A 21,285-nucleotide genomic window follows, 5' to 3' on the forward strand; every position below is an offset into this window, starting at 1 on the left:
ATTAACCCCTTCCATCACTTCTTCTCTATTCTGTAAAAAAGGACTTTAATAATAATTTTTCAGTGCATTTTACTCAACCAAATGATGATCAAGGAAAATCCATGAGAAAATATTGGATGTAAACATTTGAGATCAATGAATTATCCATATGTTTCTCACCATTGTAACATCAGTGTTGAAATCGATTGACTTCATTACGTAACTTGATGAAATGTATGACTTATTGATCAGGTATTGGCTGTAATTGTGTGAGGCTGTGAAACTTACAAGATTTGTATCCATTTTCTACAATGATGAGGTGTAGGATCAATCTTCAATTCATTATCAATCTCTTATTCAATCTCTGTAATATATTTTGTAAATTTGAGGGGTATTGTGACCAGTCTTGATTTTCTAATTATTGGAGTTTGATTTCCAATTGTCCCTGTTATGTATTAGAATAGCAAGAATGCTGTAAAAAGTAGTAGAAAATAAATATAAAGTCAGTGTAAACTGACCGTTAATGTTCCTTTAGGCACCTATTATGTGTTTTAAGTTAAATTCATACTGTTTTCTTGATTATAATGGGTCAAATTTTATTTATTTTTAAAGAACAAAACCAGTATAAATATAATAATATATTTGTTATTCGTATGACTATATATAGATGTTGGGAATATTGATTTACATATGTCTGGATATACATGATATACTTAATTATAACTCAGGGTCAAGCAACAGTTTATTGAGTTATAAGTGTCATGTTTGTTTCATTTATAAGCACAGTATTATTTTTTTTTATTTTGACATTTGTCGTTATTTAGTTATGTGTTGCCCAAAATAAATTTTAACTCAATTGTTTTACGTGACAAAATATGTGGAATGTAGTAGAGTATCACATTAATTTAAAAAAAATAAAATTCTTGTAAATCCTAAGATACAGTATACACAACAAATTTAATGGATACTAAAATATTTTTTATCAAATATTATCGAAAATGGATATACAGTGATCTCAAATTCATACTAATATTTTATAAATATAAAATAGCACTCAATAATGAGCTACTGGTGATGGAAAGTAATTATTGGAGCATTAAAAGAAAAACATAGTCATAACTGTAATATCCTTTGAAGAGCCATACCAAGAACATACCTACCCACTAGTCTTATCTGTGAAGTCACTCCCTTGGTATGTTTCATTCATCACTTTACTATGCCCATCAATAACTTCTTACTTGGCACAGTCACTGTATAATGTCCATTGATAATTAGGTCTATATTAACCCAGCATTCTTGGACAGAACTTCAAAAACAGATTGACACAGTCTGCTGTTTGTTTATATAAGCCATTAGTACATATACTTTTTTTGCTGAGTCAGCAGTCTGTATGATAACCGTATGACTGGTCAGTACGGTAAAGTCAGAAGTCCTGGACCTTTCTGGTGTGAAGAACAGCAACCCTTTAAAGTTTTAGTGGTCTTGCTTTAATTATATATTCGAAAAATATCCTAGATGTACAAGGTTCTTTGAACTAGTAGATGGATAAGATTATCCCAAAGCAATAAATTCCTAAATGTTGGAATACAATTTTAAGTAGTTTGTATTAAAATATGAATGACTGATGCATTACTGGGACATTTATTACAGTTTTTAAATTTCCTTTGATCCTGCTTGTGATAAATTTCCATCTCAAGGTACTCAACTGATATGGGTTTTTCTCAGTAGAGAAGAGTGAAAATGCATGTTTTAAGCATTGAAGTTGTCAATAGCAAATTCAGATATCTATACAATCTATAATCTTTCAAACACCAGGACTCCAAGAGGTTTCATTTATAATCTCCTCTCAGGGTTATCCCCCTTTGATAAGATTGTATCCAAGAAACTCCCTCTCTATATCTCAAAATCATAAATAAAACAAGGCAAGCAGTGCTTATGGATAGATATCAGAGAATATTTTAAAGTCATCTTCATCTTGTTACATCATACATGTATGACATTTCTCATATGTTCAAACCATCCTTTGTCAGTAGTGCAGCGTTGCTTTTATATAATGGCTAATTAAAAAAATTAATTACATCATTCATCATTTAAAAAAATCCAGATTCAAATGTTTTACTTCTGAATCAACATTCGTGGTAAGATAAGATAAGAAATGAAAATAATAGGATCATATTTTTTGAATTATTTTAGATTCTAAAATCAGCATAACTTTTTATGCCCTACTTAGGGGCATTATGTTTTTTCTGTTTGTGTGTTTGTTTATACTGTCTGTCCATAAGTCTGTTACTTTCTTTTGTCTGTCTGTATGTAATAGAAAGTGGTTTTCATTGTCCTTCTTTTACATTTTAAACACATTCTTGATTTAAGAGGTAAATTGAGATATCTGCCATTTTCAATAATAAAGTTATTGCTGTAAGAGTCTAGTTTCAAATGTGGATACCTTAGTTAAAACTCTTGATCTTGTTTGACTTAATTGTGCTTTTATAAAGAAAAAAATATTTTGAGAAGAAAGTTTATGTTTCAAAGTAAAGTCATTATTTCAAACAGTGAAAAATCTTTGATTAATGAGCATAATGATGGGGTGGAAAGCATGAAAAATCATTAGAAATATCATCTGACTAATTGGAAGGTTAATGATACACTGTAAAAAATGAATAAAAACATGTTCTCACAGCAGACGGCACATGTCCAGAATGGTTAATAAGTTCCCTAGATTGTTTATTTATTTTAGTATGACTAAAAACATCTGTTTTTATGAGTCTAACACCAAATATCTAATCTAGAATTAAGCCTATATTATCTCTTGGCTTTATCATCATCAATTCTACTAAAATTACAGAGATCATTTTCTCCATTTTATAGATATCTGATGTTTTTGTATGTATTGGCAGCTTCTCTTCTTTGATCCTAATTTTTGGTAAATATGAATTATGATAGTGAATCATAGTCATCTGTGTTACAAGGTTGTTTGATAACTTGCAGTTTCTATGGAGACTTTGATAAAGTTTTGAAGATGTGCAAGTTTTGAAATCTCTATAATCTTAATGGCTTATAATATCTGAGAAGTGTGTCAGTCTTGTGCCTCAGTAGATTATTAATATTGATAAATTTTTGGAGTGTAATGTGGATGCATTTCTGTCTGCAGGACAAATTATTGTATATTTGTAATTTTTAAAGGATATTGAGATTGTATTTTAGTGAGCAAAAAAAATCCAGAATGTATGATCGAATGCTGGAATATGTTGTAAGTAATTTATTTAGATATCAGAGATTAAAAGAAATTTCTTCAGAGTGCTCATTCTATCTGTTCATAAAAAAATATAGATTTTTAGTGTTCAGGTGCAGGTCCCAGTATATTTTTGTGGCAGTAAATTTTTTGTGGCAATTAAGACATATTTTTGGCTAAATTATTCAAGATATTTGGAAATCATGATTTTTATACACAAAAGTAATGTATTCTTTTATTATTTGTTCATGCAAAGTGTTTAATGACTAGGGTTAGGCCATTCTATTTATTTAGTTTATTGCTTGTAAATAAAACAATTTAAAAAAAAATAATATGAAATTATTGAATATTGCACTTGCATGTCACACTAACGTAAAACGGAAACCCCTCGCAAATACAGGAAATATTGAATTATATTCAAATGAAATTGGACTTGAAAGAAAATTTGCATTCAGTTTGACTTAGCAGTCTGGACCATTGACTAGCAAATGGTGTAATCAGACATGACATTTTAGTTGTTAGGAAGTGCAGATAAAAGTAATAGAAAATTATTATTCATGACAGCCTCCATTCTCAATTTTATTCTTTATCAATTTGCTGTTTGCTAGAGCTGAACATAAAATCAGTACCTACATATTGGTAGCTGAAATCAAGAATTAGTTGGTTATACTTGTTTTAGTACATTCATTGTAAACTTTCAAATTTTATACTTTGCTTATCTAAGAATCTTTGCTCTTTCACATTACCAAATGAGACAAAAAAAAAATTGGCAGTTTGAATTTATTTTTTCAAACTTAAATTAGTTTAAATTTGATAGCAAGGTGAACTTTTTGTTTTGTGTAAATATCAAATACTGTAGTTTTTTTGTTGATGAACTTGAATGAACATTTGTATTTGAAAAGATATTTGATTTTGTGGTTTTGCCAAAGTCAGAAACCTAGCATTTCATTGCACTTCACATGCATTCTCGGTTCATCTATATCCACAGCAAAAATGATATTGCCATTTGGTATTCCCCGAATAAAAATGAATACTCAGGTTTTGACTTGGATATGTAGAAAAAAAGAAAAATTTAAAGTATAAAAATAATTAAGCTAATTGAAGTGCAAAATGTAGACTGATAATAAAAGGTTATCTTTGACTGACTTTAGATAAGGATGAAAACATAAATGAATTACAACTGAAGATTCTGCATATGTTATTGAGATGTTGGGTCTCGTTAGACTATCATCGAAGGACTCCCTCAATGAAAGACCAGTGTATTCAGTTAGATATGTTCTAAGGATTATAACTACAATCTAAATTGATTAGGAGTGTTAGCTTTCCTATCCAAGGTCAGTGTTTTTTTCCAGGCACTCCAGCTTCTCCCACCAAAAAACTGGCTACCCAGAAATAGCTAAAAAAAACACTTAAAAATGACGTTGAAACACAAACAATCAATCAATCTAACGATTATTAATTTATGTGACAAGAGAGAAACCCAAATTATGTAGTATGATTTTAAATAAAATATGAGATGATATGTCATATAAAATGCAATGTAAAAAAAGGCTTTACCATTCTCCTTTATTTTGCTTCATTCCATTATGGTAATAGCCCATTCTTTTATAAAACTTGTAACATATCTGAGATATGCCTATATCAAAGGTTACATCTAACCTTGACCTCATTAACATGGATCATTGATTATGTAAAGTTTATGTGGTTCCTGTAGAAAACCCTTTTTCTTTAAGAAAATTCAACAAAAATGATATCATTTCAGTATTTATAAAAGCAGGTGAGACAGTTTCAGGGAGGCATTTCAGTGTAAGCACGCTTATCTTTATTTCTCCTAACAATTGAATACATTAAGAACATAAAGGAAGTATCTGGTCCCCAAAAGACACCAGTTCTTTAAAATATGAATACTATTCATTTAAAAGATGGTGTTGTTTTCTTTAAAATATTCAATTACCTTTAGTTAAAAAATAAAAACTTTTAAAACTACATTAACAATATCTATTTTACCTGTTGGTTTTCCTGTTTGGACCTCAGTAAAGAATGTGTACAACATGTTGTATTGAGTTGATGTAGATGATTTTATAGTTCTTAATGGGGGTGTTATTGAACATTGTTAGAAATATTGCTGCAAACATTTATATAGGTAAGCCTACAATGTACATTTCTATTTTATGGCTTTTCAAGAGGTATAACAGTATTGGTTCAGTATACCCTCTTGATGCACATTGTTTAAAACAATGGTTAAATTTACTGTACATTGTTGCCAAGTAGTGTTCATGATACCCACACAGCAATAGACTCAAATTATAGATTGCAAGCTGTAATGGTTTTCCCCATATGCAACAGTGGTAACATTTTTCAAGCCATTTTCTTTTGAGAGATGTGAAAACCTAGATAGAAGTTAATAAAAATAGAGCGCCAATCTTTCATAGTCCAAAAAAAGAGGTTCCTGTTGTTTTTCTTTACAAAATGTTCACTCAGCTCCCTTGGCCATCATGTCTGCATTGAAAACCAAAAAAAACAAACAAATCTCTTGTCACTTCTTAGTTTCTTAGTGTGTAAAGGACAAAAATCTTATTTTGCATTCGGTATAGGGAAGAGTCCATGAGGTGTCAATTAGTATTGAACATCAGGTGCCCACAACAACCAATTAGTCATAATCTTAATTAATATGTATATAATTATGTAGTGATACTAAAGTTATCTTCATTTTAATGACTGCACCCATGTTATTGTTAAAACTGCTGATGTAATCACATATGCATGAGTTAAAAACAAGTTTTGACTTTACAATGTGTCTATATTTTAGCATACAGTCATAGGTCTTGTATTTCATTATCTTTTCTGGTCTTTGCTCCCTCTCCTTTCTTCATTTGTTATGCTGTTCTTTCGTCTGTCTGTTCCTTCGTTCATCTGTCTGTTTGTCAGTGTCCCGCTTCAGAGTTAAGCTTTTGGTCTATGTACTTTTTCATGAATTTGAAGTCCAATCAACTTGAAACTTAGTACACATGTTCCCTATGATATGATCTTTCTAGTTTTAATACCAAATTAGAGTTTTCACCCCAATTATACTGGTTACTGAACATAGAAAATGATAATGCTAGTGGGGCATCCATGTTCTCTGGAGTAAGTACATTCTTGTTAAAAAAAATCTTTAATTTCAAATATGAAATTTTCAACAAGAACTTTATATTAGGTAATTAGGACTGCCAAATGACTATAGACAATTTCAAGGTATAGATTATTCTGAACAAGATTAGATACATTAATGATAAATTGTTGTTTGCCTATATTCCAGTGGCAAATATTACATGTTTGTTCTGGATGAGAAGTTTTAAGTAATCCCTAAGATGTGGTACTATAAGGAATGGGTAAATAAGATGTCGGACAGATGTTTTTTTGCCACTTAAATATTAAATGTTTAGTAGGGACAAAATTTGACCTTGACATGATACCTATAGAGTCTAGACCCCTCAAGGAGTTGTTGTGAGGGTTCTTTGATATGCTGAGCGCTGTCGGCTCTGTCAACAAGGGTCACTCTATCATAAGATAGGCCCTCTACATTGTTTTCAAAACAGAATAAAAAATGTTCAGGTATCAATTAATACTTCTATACCCGGGTTATCTAGGGGTCCAATGACATGATGAAAAGGTCATTGCCTACACGTATATATATATATTGAAGACCCATTGGTTGCCTTCGGCTGTTGTCGGCTGTTGTTTACTCTATGGTCGGGTGGTTGTCGCTTTGACATATTCACCATTTCCTTTCTCAATTTTATACCTGCCTATAGTATTAAAAAAAATCTGTGATTCAAATTTATTAGAAATGTAGCTTTTTTTAACCAGAGTTCAGTCATGGATAAATTGATCTGATCTTAACTTGTACTGTCTGATTTATGAGAAAGTCATCAATAGACCTTACTATGGTGTTAATGAATAGCTTTATACTAACTACTTAATGATAGCTAACTGTATTTGGATCCAATTCCAAAACCCATTTGTCCAACCATCTTGATAAAGATAAATCGTGGTCACTAAAGTGACAATTATAGAATTCAAGTCAAAGGAAAAAGCCATCATTTTAGAAATTTCCCAATCACATTGAACAGGAAAAGATTTTTATTAATTTGAGCGCTGGATCAATAATCTTCCCACTTATATATCTGTCTGTTTTACTTAATCCTGACCTCTCTTTTTCAGGTCATCAGTTGGTTAAAGAGCCATGGTGGACAGATCGCAGACCGCTATGCCAATCTGGCCGACAACCTAAAAGCCATCCGATCTCAACAGAAAGACTTTGAGAAATTTCATTTCAGCGCAATGGTAAGTCAAACATAAACATTTTGTTTTTATTTTCTGCCAGAATTATTATTTATTATACTAGAAATCATTTTTACAAATTTTTTAAATGATTGATTCTGCTTATTACAGAATGCATGTGCATGTTACGTGCAACCATGTGAAAGATAGTGCATGCAGATGTTCTTTTATTAAGTGCAAGCTGATAAGGATGCATATGAAATATCATAGTTTTATCTTTCTTTTATATACTTACTCCTAATCTAACCACACCCCTAGCAAATGAGGTACTTAAAAAATAACTGGAATGACCAAAAATGTTGAAGGTACAGCAGACCTACATTGAATGTTAATCAAAAGTTTTACATATTTTTAACCATAATAACTTGTAATTAATTTTGCTCAGTCTGAATATGTTGAGTATATACATAAGTGTCTAATATATTCATAAAAATAAGTAAAATTATAAATACCAGTCTGAAATAAAAGAATTTAAAGCGTATTGAGGTATATCTCACTTACAGAAATTTGGAAATATAAAAAGATATGACATTCCAAATCCTTAAAAGACTTGTTTGACTATTTACATTCTTGCAAAGGAGTAGGTCCGGTAAGGACCGATTTTGGCCTCAAATTTCAGGTTCATCTGACGAAAGATTCTGACCACTTTTTAAACACTTAAGTGTCTATTTCATTTGATTCTATTAGTTTATGTTCAAGATTTTAACTGATTTTGTCATTAAAATGATCCGATTCAAGCTTTAAAGTATGAAAAATCTACAAAATGTGCCGAAAAATGTCACTTTTCAGATGAAAAAATGAAAAGTGGCCGCATCCGTGTTCATCCTCAACCTTTATATATGTTATGTATTATCACCAAATACAACTTACATATTAATGTTAATGTGGCCACTTTCGTTTTACACGAAAACCGTCTAAAATTTAACTAAAATGCTAGAATTTTGAAGATTTCAGTGATTTAGCATGACTTAATGATGCTGGTACGTTATATATGTTCACTGTATTGTCAACAACAGCCCATATTTATGTAGCAGAAGCATTCTACTGTCCAACAAATAACTAAAAGTTTACTGTTTAACAATTTTGTAAAACTGCTATATTTTGGGGCCAAAAAGAGGTCTTACCGGACCTACTCCTTTGTGTTCATTATTACACTAAAACTTATATCAGAAGGACATAATTGGAAAAAATAGCCAGAGGGATTAAAAACTGCTTTCATCAATAACAAAATACAGAATTGACTACAGATATAAAATTTATGATTTCCTTTACTTTAGGGCAGATATAAAAAAAAAATGTTATTGTTTGTAATATTATAGCTGGAAGTGGCATGTACTAATGAGAGACATTGTTAAGTAATTCAATACTAAGTAAAAAGATCACACACAAATTATTTGAATCTGTATCACAACTTAAGAATAGCTAACTATTAATGGTAAATATAGATTGACATTTTAAGATCTTAAGGGTTACATTTTGATAAAAAAAAAATGATAATCACTGTTTCTGGTAACCTAACTCTATTATTAAAGGAAGACAGTTTGTGAGGCTGAATCTGTATTTACAAATTACATGGTATGTCTCAATTACTGGCTAGAATCAGATTATCAAACATAATCTGAGGTATTTAATGTGCATAATTATTTTTCCTTTTTTTCTGCAAAACTGGATGTAATGTATGTAATGAATGCATATGTATTTTTAGTTGAAGGTTACTTCATAACTTAGTACATAAGATAAGGCTATATAAGAATAAAAGGCTTTTAAAAAAAGCCAGAATTTGCAATCTTTGTGCCTATTGTTGAAGAATGTTCATTTGACTCTAGGATTCTTTGCTTTTTTCTGTAGTTGTCTATGTTAAGCAGCTGTTATATTATTGTATACCCAACTCTTTATATTTTTTACATACTAGAAGAGCTCATCATATGGAAACCATGTCATAAGAAATTGTTTCTGTATAATGATGTGTACTTCTGTCTTGTATCAAGGAGGAAATTAAAACCATTTCTGAGCTAAATTAATCAAAAAAGGCCTTAAAATGCCTTTAGCAAATTAACACTGAACTTGTTAGTAACGATCAATAAAAGGACAGCATCAGGTTTGATCATTTGTCACTTGGATAAGATTCTTTGCTTTGGCCAAGGGTTTAATTTGAAATCAATCATAACACATCTGCAAGGCCTTCTATTCCTGTTATAGAACACTACTCCCTCTTTATAAGTGATAACATTGCTTGGAATTGTTGTTTTCAGCTGAATAAGAGAAATTAATTACGGAAGAATTCATCAAATTATCATCTGAAATGCAATAAAATAATTTGGCCCCATTCCCATTGTTGGAATATAATGGGTATGTGCTAGTCAAGGATAAGATATCTGACAATTAAATTAAGTTATTTTAGATTGGTGTAAATATTAAATGTTGATATCTCATTAGAAACTGACACATCACTGACATTTCTGGGTTTGTAGAAATTGATCTGATTGAAATGAATATCCCTTATTGATTTAGCTATTTTGATTTTTTTCGTGAAAGTGTCTGAAATTAAGTATATGTTGTACGTGTCATTAGTTAGGATAAGAACTTGATAAAGAAGTTTTATATGGTACTGTTTTTATGTTGTAGTAATAAAGCTAAAATTCTGTAATTGAGAATGATAGCTAGAATCCCTAGGTGAATAATTTTTGTCTAGATAGAATCCGATTAAAAGGAAAGCTTTCAATTGCATTTGTCTGTTGATATCTAAATTGGGAGTTGGAAATTGACAGCTACAGCTAGCTAACATTACATACAAACATACAATTTTCTCAATATTTTTTTTTCTGTACACAGTAACAGTTCTGTTTTTCTCTAAATATATAAAATCAGAATGATTTTAAAAACAATAAATCAGATAACCTTGGCATATAACAGTTTTTGTGACACACTTTTGTACATCGACTCTTCAGGACATATTAATTTATTGGATCTATCTTTTTTTACAGTTAAATTTTGTAGTTCATTTATTTTTACTTTATTATTTATACAGTCTTTCATAGAAAAAGGAAATGATTTGTTAGAAGAGGCCAGTATTTTAGCCCAATCAGGAGACTTTGAAGATGCTACAGGGTACAAAGAATTAGCCAGGACCCTAAAGAAACATTTACAAGACTTCACGCATAGACTGGAGACCACCAGGGAAAGGATAGAGAGTACCACAAAATGTTATCATCTCTTAGATAAGGTATTAAATATTTTTTCTGATAGGGGTCTAGAATAGAAAGGATATATTCTCTTGTCCCTATACCATGGTTGTATAGTGTACTTCTGATTTGTTCCAGGCTGGCTAAGTTGTTGAATTGACTTGGTCTCATACCTACTTATATTGTTTGACTGATTGAATATTTTGATTACAGTGAATATCTGATGAGGTCCAGACTGTCAAACTAGGTTGTTTCAATTATTTGGTCCTTATAACTAGTGATTACTGAAAGAGTCTGTATTGGATAGTTGTTATCTTGGTTTCCGACATCAATACATGAATGAACTGAGATATTTTGAACCAATGGGTGTCTTCACAAAATGAAAATTTTCAGAAATAAAAGAAGTGTATTATAATTATCTTCTGTTAGTTTATTCCTTTCACATGTTCCTGTTTCAATGCAGAAACATTATCTGTGGTTGGTTATCTTGACTAATATCAAAGTTTTTTTTATTTTTTTTATTAAATTTGGTCTTGTGCAACATCTTTGATAGCCTCTAATTAATTCATCTACTAAGCTTTAATGGACCAATTTGCAGGTATTTTTTATGAATAAGTTACACCCAAGGTCAATCAGTGAAAATTACATCATTGAACATTGCCTCTAAATGTGATGTAATAACATAAGAAATGAAACCAATATAAAAGTTGTTTTGTGTCTCTACTTCAACTGTTGATATCACTTTTGTTTTGTATCTTTGCTTTTCATGCTTTAGTATGTCCATGGAAACTCAATTTGGGTATAAAGGAGATATGATAATTTAAGGAAAACAAATAAATTGACTCGTCGAACTACACAAAGATCAAAATCGTGATCATTAAATTCACAAAGATATAAAAAAGAAACCAACAAATGTCTAATACAACTCAGAAAAAAGCAAAAAAAAATCACCAAAAAAAAATGTTTATTTTGAGCCATGTACAAAGTAAAAATACATAAAAGCATTAGAGTTGACAAAGAAAAAAAATCAATGAATCTTTAAGTAAGAACTGCAAAGAAATATAATATCTGCAAATAGATCTTATTGACATTAATGCATATCAAATCTCTGATCATTAAATACTATTTATGTGCCAGAAAATCTTGATATTTTTTACACTTTGTGAGAACATCATCTATAATGGATATGGCTTGTTAATTAATGTGTTTACATCAAAGACTCCATAACAAGTGGTTTATCCTGTTGATTTCAAGTGTTCATTGCCTAATACTCTCACACCTAGTAATATGCTTGGGAGGGAAAGTTGCTTCTTTTTGGAATACTGTCAAATTTCTCAAAGAGAATTGTAATTCATGAATTTATGAAATGTTTGATAAAGAAAGTGTAAAATTCATTCAAGATTTTGCAGCCTTAGAAGAAATTCTTTTCATCTGTACAGGAATATTAAATTATTAGGGAATTAGTCTTTGTGATATTTTATGTTCTTTTCGAGCAGGATGTTTATGTAATTGTACATTAATAATTTGATATGTTGTAGAGTTATGAATGGGCTTTAGAAGCAATGAAATATGTGGCCAGTATGAAAATGGACCATTCTACAACATTAGAAGGACTAGAAAAATTATTACGTAGTCTCGAGCTTTACTTGCGTCATCATCCTGCCATGACGGAGGCAACATTTGCCAGTATGTCAGAACTTGCCCAACAATTACAAAACGATAAACTTCTAGAACAGTGTCGTGTTGCAAAAGCACGTTGTGTTGAAACCAATAATTTATTGAATCTCAGGCTTGGAACATTACGAAGGGCAAAAGAAAAAATGTTAAGAGAACAAAATTTACAACCCTCAAATAGTTTTAGTTCTCCACATAGAAGCCCTGAACGGACTTATGCGAAGGATTCTAATCAGATGAGTCAGTCATATGAAGTAGGAGATGGGGGATGGAACCCCATTCTCTCCAGTACCCCAGCTGTTCCAAACCGTGCAATCCATCCAGCGTTTAGGAAATGTGTTTCTGAGGCAGCATTTTCACCTCGTTCAGGAAATTCATTTATTACTGAGGATTTATCAGATCATGTGGTTACTTCAATTCCAAAAGTGTTAAATGATACAACTTTAAAATCTTCTAGGGAAGATTTAACGGAAGATTCATCGGAAAGGGCTCAAAATAACAAGAATAATAACACTGAAAAACTCAATAATTCAACAACGAACTCCACAGATTTTGTTTTTACTCCACCGTATGAGCCAGGAAATACACTTTCTTCTCATAATAGACCTGTGAAAAAAATGTTAAAACGGACTACAGTGAATTCTCTTGATACAAGTGGTGTTATTCAAAATGGACATATAAATTTACAAAAACGGACTAGTGCTCCATTACCTAGTAATGTTATAATTGAAGAAGATGAATCAAAATTATCCCCACCATTAAGAAATCCACACCTGAAGACCGTTGAATGTCGACCTGTCAGTATGATAACTGTTAGTACAGATAGTCTTTCAAGGTAGGTCGCAAGATTTGTTTAAACATGATAAATTTAACCAATATTGGTAAAAAGTTATTCCCGCATTTTCAAAAAATTCCCAGATAAAGGCCTTTAATGTCAGCCTGTATGAAAACTGTCAGTACAGATCGGTCGCAAGAGTTGTTTAAGGTAGACAAATATTGATAGAGAACTAGACTAGATACAGAGTAAATTTAGACCAATTAATAAAAGGAGTAGGACTTTTTTTGCTGTTCTTCATCATAACATTTGTGAAAGGTTTTTAGCTATGCAGCTTTCATGCTTTATAGTTCATGAAATACATTATTATCATGATGCACCTAGTTGTACTTTGTATCATCTTTAAAATAGATTCATGCATCTTGCACATGTTGCATATGAGTATTCACAATTGTAAATAAAATATTAAAGGAACAAACGTCAATAAATGTACTAAGAGATTGATAAATGTAGTACATTGTGTATCTCAATATAATTTCATTAGATATTACTGTGCTATGTATGTTGCAAAAATTGATACTTTCAGTTAACAGTGTTACTGAGATTAGCCTTATAGAATATAATATTTATTTTCTCTGGGGTAGTTGTTTTTAGTTGATGACAGTCTTGTATTTTCCAATTCATCAAGTTAATTACTTGATCAGTAATCCTCTTAAATAATAAATTATATCTAATTAATGATAGAATTTCAGAGTATTTTAGTTTGTCAGAAACTGACTTTGGTATTATAATATGTAAGTTTAACAAAACTGTTCAAATCAAACTTGTGTATATGAAACATGAACCTCTTAAAATCATCTATATGGGGATAAAAAATGTTTAAGAAAAACAATTTATAATGTTTTTTTCCTCCTTTTATTTGATAGAATTACCATGATTATAGCATAACATTTACCGTTCATATCATCAACTATTTATGATTTTGCTGTCAAATTGATTTTAATATAAAAAAAGAAGATGTGGTATGATGGCCAATGAGACAACTGTCCACAAGAGACCAAAATGACACAGACATCAACAACTATAGGTCACCGTATGGACTTCAAAAATGAGCAAAGCCCATACCGCATAGTCAGCTATAAAAGACCCTGATACAACAATGTAAAACAATTCAAACGAGAAAACTAACAGCTTTATATATATATATATATTTGTATACAAAATTAATGAAGAACAAATTTGTAACACAAAAACAAACTACAACCACTGAATTACAGGCTCCTGACTTGGGACAGGCACTTGCATAAATAATGTGGCGGGGTTAAACATGTTAGCTGGATCCCATCCTCCCCTAACCTGGGACAGTGGTATAAAAGTATATACAAGTTTTATATATTATAGATGAATTGTCAAAATTTGATTTATGTTTTTTCTTACAGTTTACCTGAGGAGGAAGAAGAAAATCAAGAGAATAGTTGTAACAGTCCACAAAAGAGAGATTGGTCCAAAGGAGTTTGTGGTAGTCCTCCTACCAGAGAATGGACCCCAGTCCCTGTTAATTCACATCTATCAGAGTTCAACAGAAATGTCCCTACTGGATCTTTAGCTGGTCTGAAACTTTCTGGGAAGGAATCGAAAAGGTAGCTAGCTATATTGTATGGATACTTGCCTATTTTGATAGACTATGTTGACCCCTAGATAACCTCACATTCCTTTTCATTCATACATTGTAAATTATTGTGAAAGTTATTTATATACATGGACATCAGCTGTTTCAAATGGAATTTTGTTATTTTTTTGTTGATTGTATTGAATACTTTGGTTTAGACTACAATGAAGGCAGATGTCACTTATTTATGATAAAGGATAAATTATGTGAAAATACATATTTAGCTGGAAATGTTGTTATTGTCACATTATTTAAAACATATACAGGCTTTTGACGGACTAAAACAACTTATGAAACAGTCAATGGGAGACAACTCTAGATAAAATATTACAGCTGTACTTATGGAAATTTGGATTTTTTTTTTCTATTGCAATTTAGCATCTAAGTTAATAATTTATATAGATTTAAAAAAAGACATAGCTGAATAATGAGTTAATTTTCAGTTCATGTGTACATGAGGAGTCTAACCACTTTAAAAAAACAAACCAACAAAAAAAAACATTTTTTTTACCAACAAAAGAATACAAAAGGTATGGCCCTGAAAATAACAATACTAAAATGATGGATCAAGCTATCATGATAATGATAATAATGATGCTAAATGAAATAAGAGTTATATTATATCAAAACAGTAACAAATTAATTTTTTCATGAACATCTGAAAATTAATCATTAAATTTTTTATACATGTCATATAAAAAGAATAGAGTTGCATTCTGATACAGTATCCAAGAAAAAGCAAATTGACTGTTAAATACCTATATTGTATAAAAACCTTCAATATTGAGAAATAAATGTTACATACTATCATAAACTGTTCAACGAAAAAAGAAAAAACCTAATAAAGCTGCATGAAAAACAGTAAATGTCAGAGTTTGATATATATATCTATAAATTTTCTATTTTCAGTATTTTAGCTCATGTGATGTGTGAGATGGTACAAACTGAGAGAGATTATGTTCAGTCATTACAATACATTATAGAAAACTATATCCCAGAATTATTACGGGAAGACGTACCTCAGGCGTTACGTGGAAAGAGAAATGTTATATTTGGAAACCTTGAGAAGATATATCAGTTTCATTATCAATATTTCTTAAAAGAAGTTGAGATGTGTGAACAGAAACCTTTCCAGATCTCACATTATTTTCTCATGCATGTAAGTAGAAAGATAATATACCGACATTATAGACTTTTTTCTTCAAAGTATAAAAATAAAAGAGAAGTGGTATGATTGCTTATGCAACAAATGTCAGCCAGAGACCAGAGATGAGGATGCAAACATCTATAAGGCACTGATGGCCTCTGGCAATATCCAGTATTGTATAGTTAGGCATACAAACATATGACCATGAATGAAAACCAATTAAATAAAGAGAAAACCAATGGCATGATTTTGGCATCTTTCTAATCAACCATATGATTATTTATGAGCACCATGTTACACAAAAGCTACACATGAAACTCAATGAAATAAACAGAAAAAAGATCATGAAATCTAAGTTACAGTGTTGAAATAGAATTCCAAGTTTAATGACGAAAGCTGGCATATACATGTTCATTTTAGGCTATTTCTATAGAAATAATGAAAATCAAGATATATATTACCTTGCATGTTTATATTGTAATCACAAAGCACACATGCTAAGATATGGTTGGCATAATTTATGAAATAAAGGAGTTTAGGGGAAACAAAAAACATATGATCAAAATTTATCAAAATACTTGACATAGTTTCTAAACATATGGCAAAGAATACAAAACAATAAAGCAGGCATTATTATTTTTCAGGAGAGCTTTTTCTACCTATATGCTTTATATAACAAGAATAAACCCAAGTCTGATGCTCTGATGGCAGAGTATGGCAAACATTTCTTTAAGGTAAATTACTCTAGATATATATGTGTATAAAACAACATATAAAGCCTATAAATATCAACGTCAATAGTACTCAACACATGATCTTCAAGTGTCAATTGATATGTCAAGCTCTAAATAAACCCCATTCTATAAAAGTCTGATATTGTGAGAAAAAAAAATCCAGAATTTGGTTCCTAAATGAAGGGTTTGACCACATTTACAAATTGTGTTTAATAAGAATTTGTAATAATTTATTAGACTTAATTTACACAGGAAGAGCTGTTATAATGTATTTCCTGTTCTTTGAAAAATGACAGTTTGGTCAAAGGATGCTTTAAAAACAGACTATGATATTTGTTCACATTTGCACACATAAATTATATTTCTTTAAGACGCATTCCTCATAATCTTATATGTATATAACATATTGAGTCAATAGAAAACAAAGGATATGGGTTAACCAACTATAACACAAAATCAGAACATTCACATCAGCATCAAACAACTTTCTTTAATTTCATTTTAAATGATGAAATGAGGATCAATATATACTTGGAAGATGCAACGAGATATGACTATGGCTTTGGGGAAATGTAAACTCAGCTCTAAACTTTGGAAAGCAATTTACATGATAATTTTATTATTTTGTTTATTGTTTGTTTTCAGCAAAAACAAGAAGAGCTGGGTGACAGAATGGATTTATCTAGTTACTTACTGAAACCTGTACAAAGAATGGGAAAATATGCCTTAATGTTAAAACAGATCATGAAGGAATGTCCCCAGTCTGATGCAGCTTATCAAGACTTAAAGGTTCGTAAACCATTACATAACTTACATGTCATTGTCAGATAATGGGGGAATATCCTCTGTCTGACAGGATTTATTATGACAATTATATAATGTGTCATAGTCATTTTTTTTTATCTGAAAAGAAGTATTTAAGAAATGTATAAATTAAGCTAAATAGTTTGGCTTCATAACTCTCATGTAAAATGAGATCTACATGCAAAATATCAGTGATTAGTAGTCTTTTGGCACCACAATACTATATACTGTGGATTCATTTATTTTCGTTGGTACCAATTTTCGTGGATTGCGAAAAACTCACATATTCGAGAAAAGTTTGCATGCATTCCTTTGGTTAATTTGTATTTCATTGAACATTTAAATTCGTGGTTCCCCTGTTCCCACGAAATCTATGAAAATTGGTATCCAACGAATATTAATGAATCCACAGTATTGTATTTTCAATAAGTCAGAATGTAAGCAAAGTTCTTTCTAGAACAAATTCTTTTAAGTCCTGAACATTTCAGTATAACTTAAGATCAATTCTTGTTTTAAGATTTTTCATGGTGCACATACCAGTGATTTATAAATGCATGACAAAGCCATAACTCAGAACCATTATTATCTAACAAAATTAATAAAAGCAGGTATGGTGTTTAGTCAATGGGACAGTAATTCAACAACACTACAAAACAATAGCGTCAACAAAAAAACAAGCATGTTTATTTATTAAAGTCATCTATATTTAAAAGATGGATAAGAAAGCACATGTTATTAAAATTTGTTTACACAGAATGGTTTTAAAAAATATGCATTAACACTGTATAGAATCTATTTCAGTAGATTTTGTGTATGACTTTGATAAATATACCCTTTCCATGTATTTGTTTCTGAAAAAAACTTATGATTATTTTGTTGATTTTTATTTACAGGCAGCTGAACAAATGGTAAAATTCCAATTAAGACATGGTAATGACTTATTGGCCATGGATGCTTTGAAAGATTGTGATGTAAATCTTCAGGAGCAGGGAAATTTAGTCCGACAAGATGAATTCCTTGTATGGCAGGGGAGGAAGAAATCATTACGACACGTCTTCTTGTTTGAAGATATGATATTATTCAGTAAAACCAAAAGAAACAGACATGGGGGACCAGAATATTATGTTTATAAAAATAGCTTTAAAGTAAGTCATTGTGCATTTAATTCATATTGACACCTATTTTTTGGGAAGTTGTTATCCAAAATCTCTTATATAAATGAAATATTTTTTAATTGAATAAAAAAAAAAAAGTTTGTAGATACCTGAACAATTTTGAATTAATTTACAATATATAATCAAAATTTAATTATAATCAGATAAAACACAGAAACCTAAAGAAAACTGCATTTTGACGTAAATTTTAATGATATAAGAGAGATAACTCCATCTAAGAATAAAAACAGTATTTAAAAACTAGGAAATACACATACATGTATTTATGATGATTTATTTTGTTTCAGATGGCTGATATAGGGCTGACAGAGAATTATGGAGAATCAGGGTATAAGTTTGAGATCTGGTTCAGGAGGAGAAATTCTGGGGATAACTATATCTTCCAGGCTCCTAACTCAGATGTTAAACTTCACTGGATTAGAGGGATATCAAAAATCTTGTGGAATCAAGCTTTGAAAAATAGGGGTGAGTGCACTTTGATTTGTTTATAGATTTAAAAAAAAATGCAACAGACAAGAACAGAAGAATGTATTATGGTGCAATTTCAAATTTGACTTTAAAAAAACCCAACCAACTTAATAATTGAGATTTGATTTTAACACTTGAATTGTCAATTAAAATGAGGACTTTCTTATGAACAGCAGTTGACTGCATATCTCAGAGATGCAAGTATAGAATGTCAATTTTGTTTTTTTGGCTAATTCTTCAGATAATCTTTTGTATGTTTTTATTTAGATAGGAAAAAATTGGTTTGTTTTCAATGTCACAACATATCAAAATGTTTTTATTTTCTAACTTGCAAAACAGGGGGATATTTAAGAAAAATGATATCTTTATAAGCACATATAGTTTGTTGAAAATATGGAAGATTGTTTAGGAGATATGATTAAAGAATGAGATATATTATCGATATTCATTGAATGACAACTAAAATACTGTTTAGTTAATTGTTATATCAATGCAATAGGAAACAATATCATGAAAAGAAGTTAAAAAGTGGGAAGAATAATTTATATGAAGAACAAATCTATTTTCAGATCGTCACATGACAGAGATGGCTACCATGGGTATAGGAAATAAACCATGTTTAGATATCAAACCTAGTGCTAATAATATACAGGATAGATTTGTTAACTATGCTTTAGGAGGCAGGGGAGGTAAATACATATAGAAATGTTAACCATGTGGTTGGTAGACAAAGACAAAGTTTCTTTTAAGAAAAGAAGAAGAAATTTAGAATAGCTGAATAGTTCAGTATTGAATTACAGTTTTATGATCAGGTTTTAGTTTCCACAAAGAAGTTAAGATGAAAAAAAAGGAAAGAAAACCCTTCTGTAGATTAATGTTGGTCATTCAGTAAAATTCATACTTTTGTGATTAACGTTCAATAGGTAAATGTAAATGTAAATGTAAATGTAAATGTAAATGTAAAGTGAAGCAAAGGGAATGCATTATTTTCCCCTCTTCAAATATTATGAAATATTATGAAATGAAAATGTAATATATTTTTGTATTTGTCAACTCTTCAATATAATTTTTTCTATTTTCAGCGAGGACGAGGAACTCAATAGCTGTGTCATCTTTTGATCATTCACGGCTCAACAACAAACGACCTCATTCTATCATCTCCATTGGTAGTACATCGTCATCCAACAGTAGTCATTCTGGTCTGTTCATAAATCCTGGTGCAGGCGGGGATCCCTTTGACAGTCCACGACACACCACTAACACATGTTTATCTAATGGTAAGTGCTGGTCAATAAATCCTCTTGAATCTTATATACATATTGCTTTTAATAGTTTGCATTTTTCTATAAACATATGTCTCTTAAATCAATTGTTTATTTAAAAGATAAATGTAATTACTATTTGTAGCAAATGTAACTTTGGCATTTTCTGATTATTCTTTATATGATTATCTTGTCAGGCTGGTTTTAGAAATTAACAGTGAAATTGCTTACACCCACTTCATTTGAACTTTGGTGGATAGCTGTCGATTTGTAGTCAATCATAGCACATCTCTTTATTTTTGTAAAGAAAATATATGTACAGTGCTTTTAAATAATAAACCGTTTACCAAGCAAATTACTCCACAATGATCCTTTATCATACATTAAAGTTGATAATCAAAATATTTCTTTTTTTCAGAGAGTGGTATAGGTACTGATGTATCCAGTAGTTACATAGATCAACCCTCAGAAAACTTCCATAAAGACATGTCACCGTCACACCAATATCAATCACATAATAGTCCACAACAATATCGTATGGCATCACAGGAAATTCCACCTCTAGCTTATAGTAGCACTGATGTAAGTCTGGTTATCATAACCTGAATAACTGCTATATAATATCTTGAAATTATACCTTGTTTCTTTGAATAAACAACTTCTCTCTTCTGTATATGCAAGATTTGAAAGAACAAGTAGTTCAGCGTAGCAGAGAATATTTAAATACTTATTCTCTGAATGTTTCCTACACCTGTGTTTACAGAAATAGATTTATCCTGCTCAATCCTTTTTACTTTTGAAACGGAAAAAAAAACCAACAACATATTATGCTTTTTCTGTAACTTTTTTAATTATACAATAGAT

The 21,285-nt window shown here is 30.4% G+C and overlaps 1 protein-coding gene across 1 annotated transcript in view; it reads left to right on the forward strand.

Annotated features, from left to right (window-relative positions):
* The window catches only part of LOC134721843 (uncharacterized), an 83,813-nt gene that overhangs the window by 61,594 nt on the left and 934 nt on the right, over nucleotides 1-21,285 (forward strand). Inside the window, exons 12-23 of the mRNA XM_063585092.1 lie at nucleotides 7,412-7,534; nucleotides 10,560-10,754; nucleotides 12,252-13,222; nucleotides 14,602-14,802; nucleotides 15,741-15,990; nucleotides 16,623-16,712; nucleotides 17,358-17,501; nucleotides 18,410-18,661; nucleotides 18,979-19,156; nucleotides 19,729-19,848; nucleotides 20,242-20,436; nucleotides 20,840-21,003. Of these exons, the coding sequence (XP_063441162.1) occupies nucleotides 7,412-7,534; nucleotides 10,560-10,754; nucleotides 12,252-13,222; nucleotides 14,602-14,802; nucleotides 15,741-15,990; nucleotides 16,623-16,712; nucleotides 17,358-17,501; nucleotides 18,410-18,661; nucleotides 18,979-19,156; nucleotides 19,729-19,848; nucleotides 20,242-20,436; nucleotides 20,840-21,003 (2,883 nt within the window). The remainder of the gene's footprint in view (nucleotides 1-7,411; nucleotides 7,535-10,559; nucleotides 10,755-12,251; nucleotides 13,223-14,601; nucleotides 14,803-15,740; nucleotides 15,991-16,622; nucleotides 16,713-17,357; nucleotides 17,502-18,409; nucleotides 18,662-18,978; nucleotides 19,157-19,728; nucleotides 19,849-20,241; nucleotides 20,437-20,839; nucleotides 21,004-21,285) is intronic.

Source organism: Mytilus trossulus, chromosome 6 (genome assembly GCF_036588685.1).
Source record: "Mytilus trossulus isolate FHL-02 chromosome 6, PNRI_Mtr1.1.1.hap1, whole genome shotgun sequence".
Lineage (NCBI taxonomy): Eukaryota > Metazoa > Mollusca > Bivalvia > Mytilida > Mytilidae > Mytilus > Mytilus trossulus.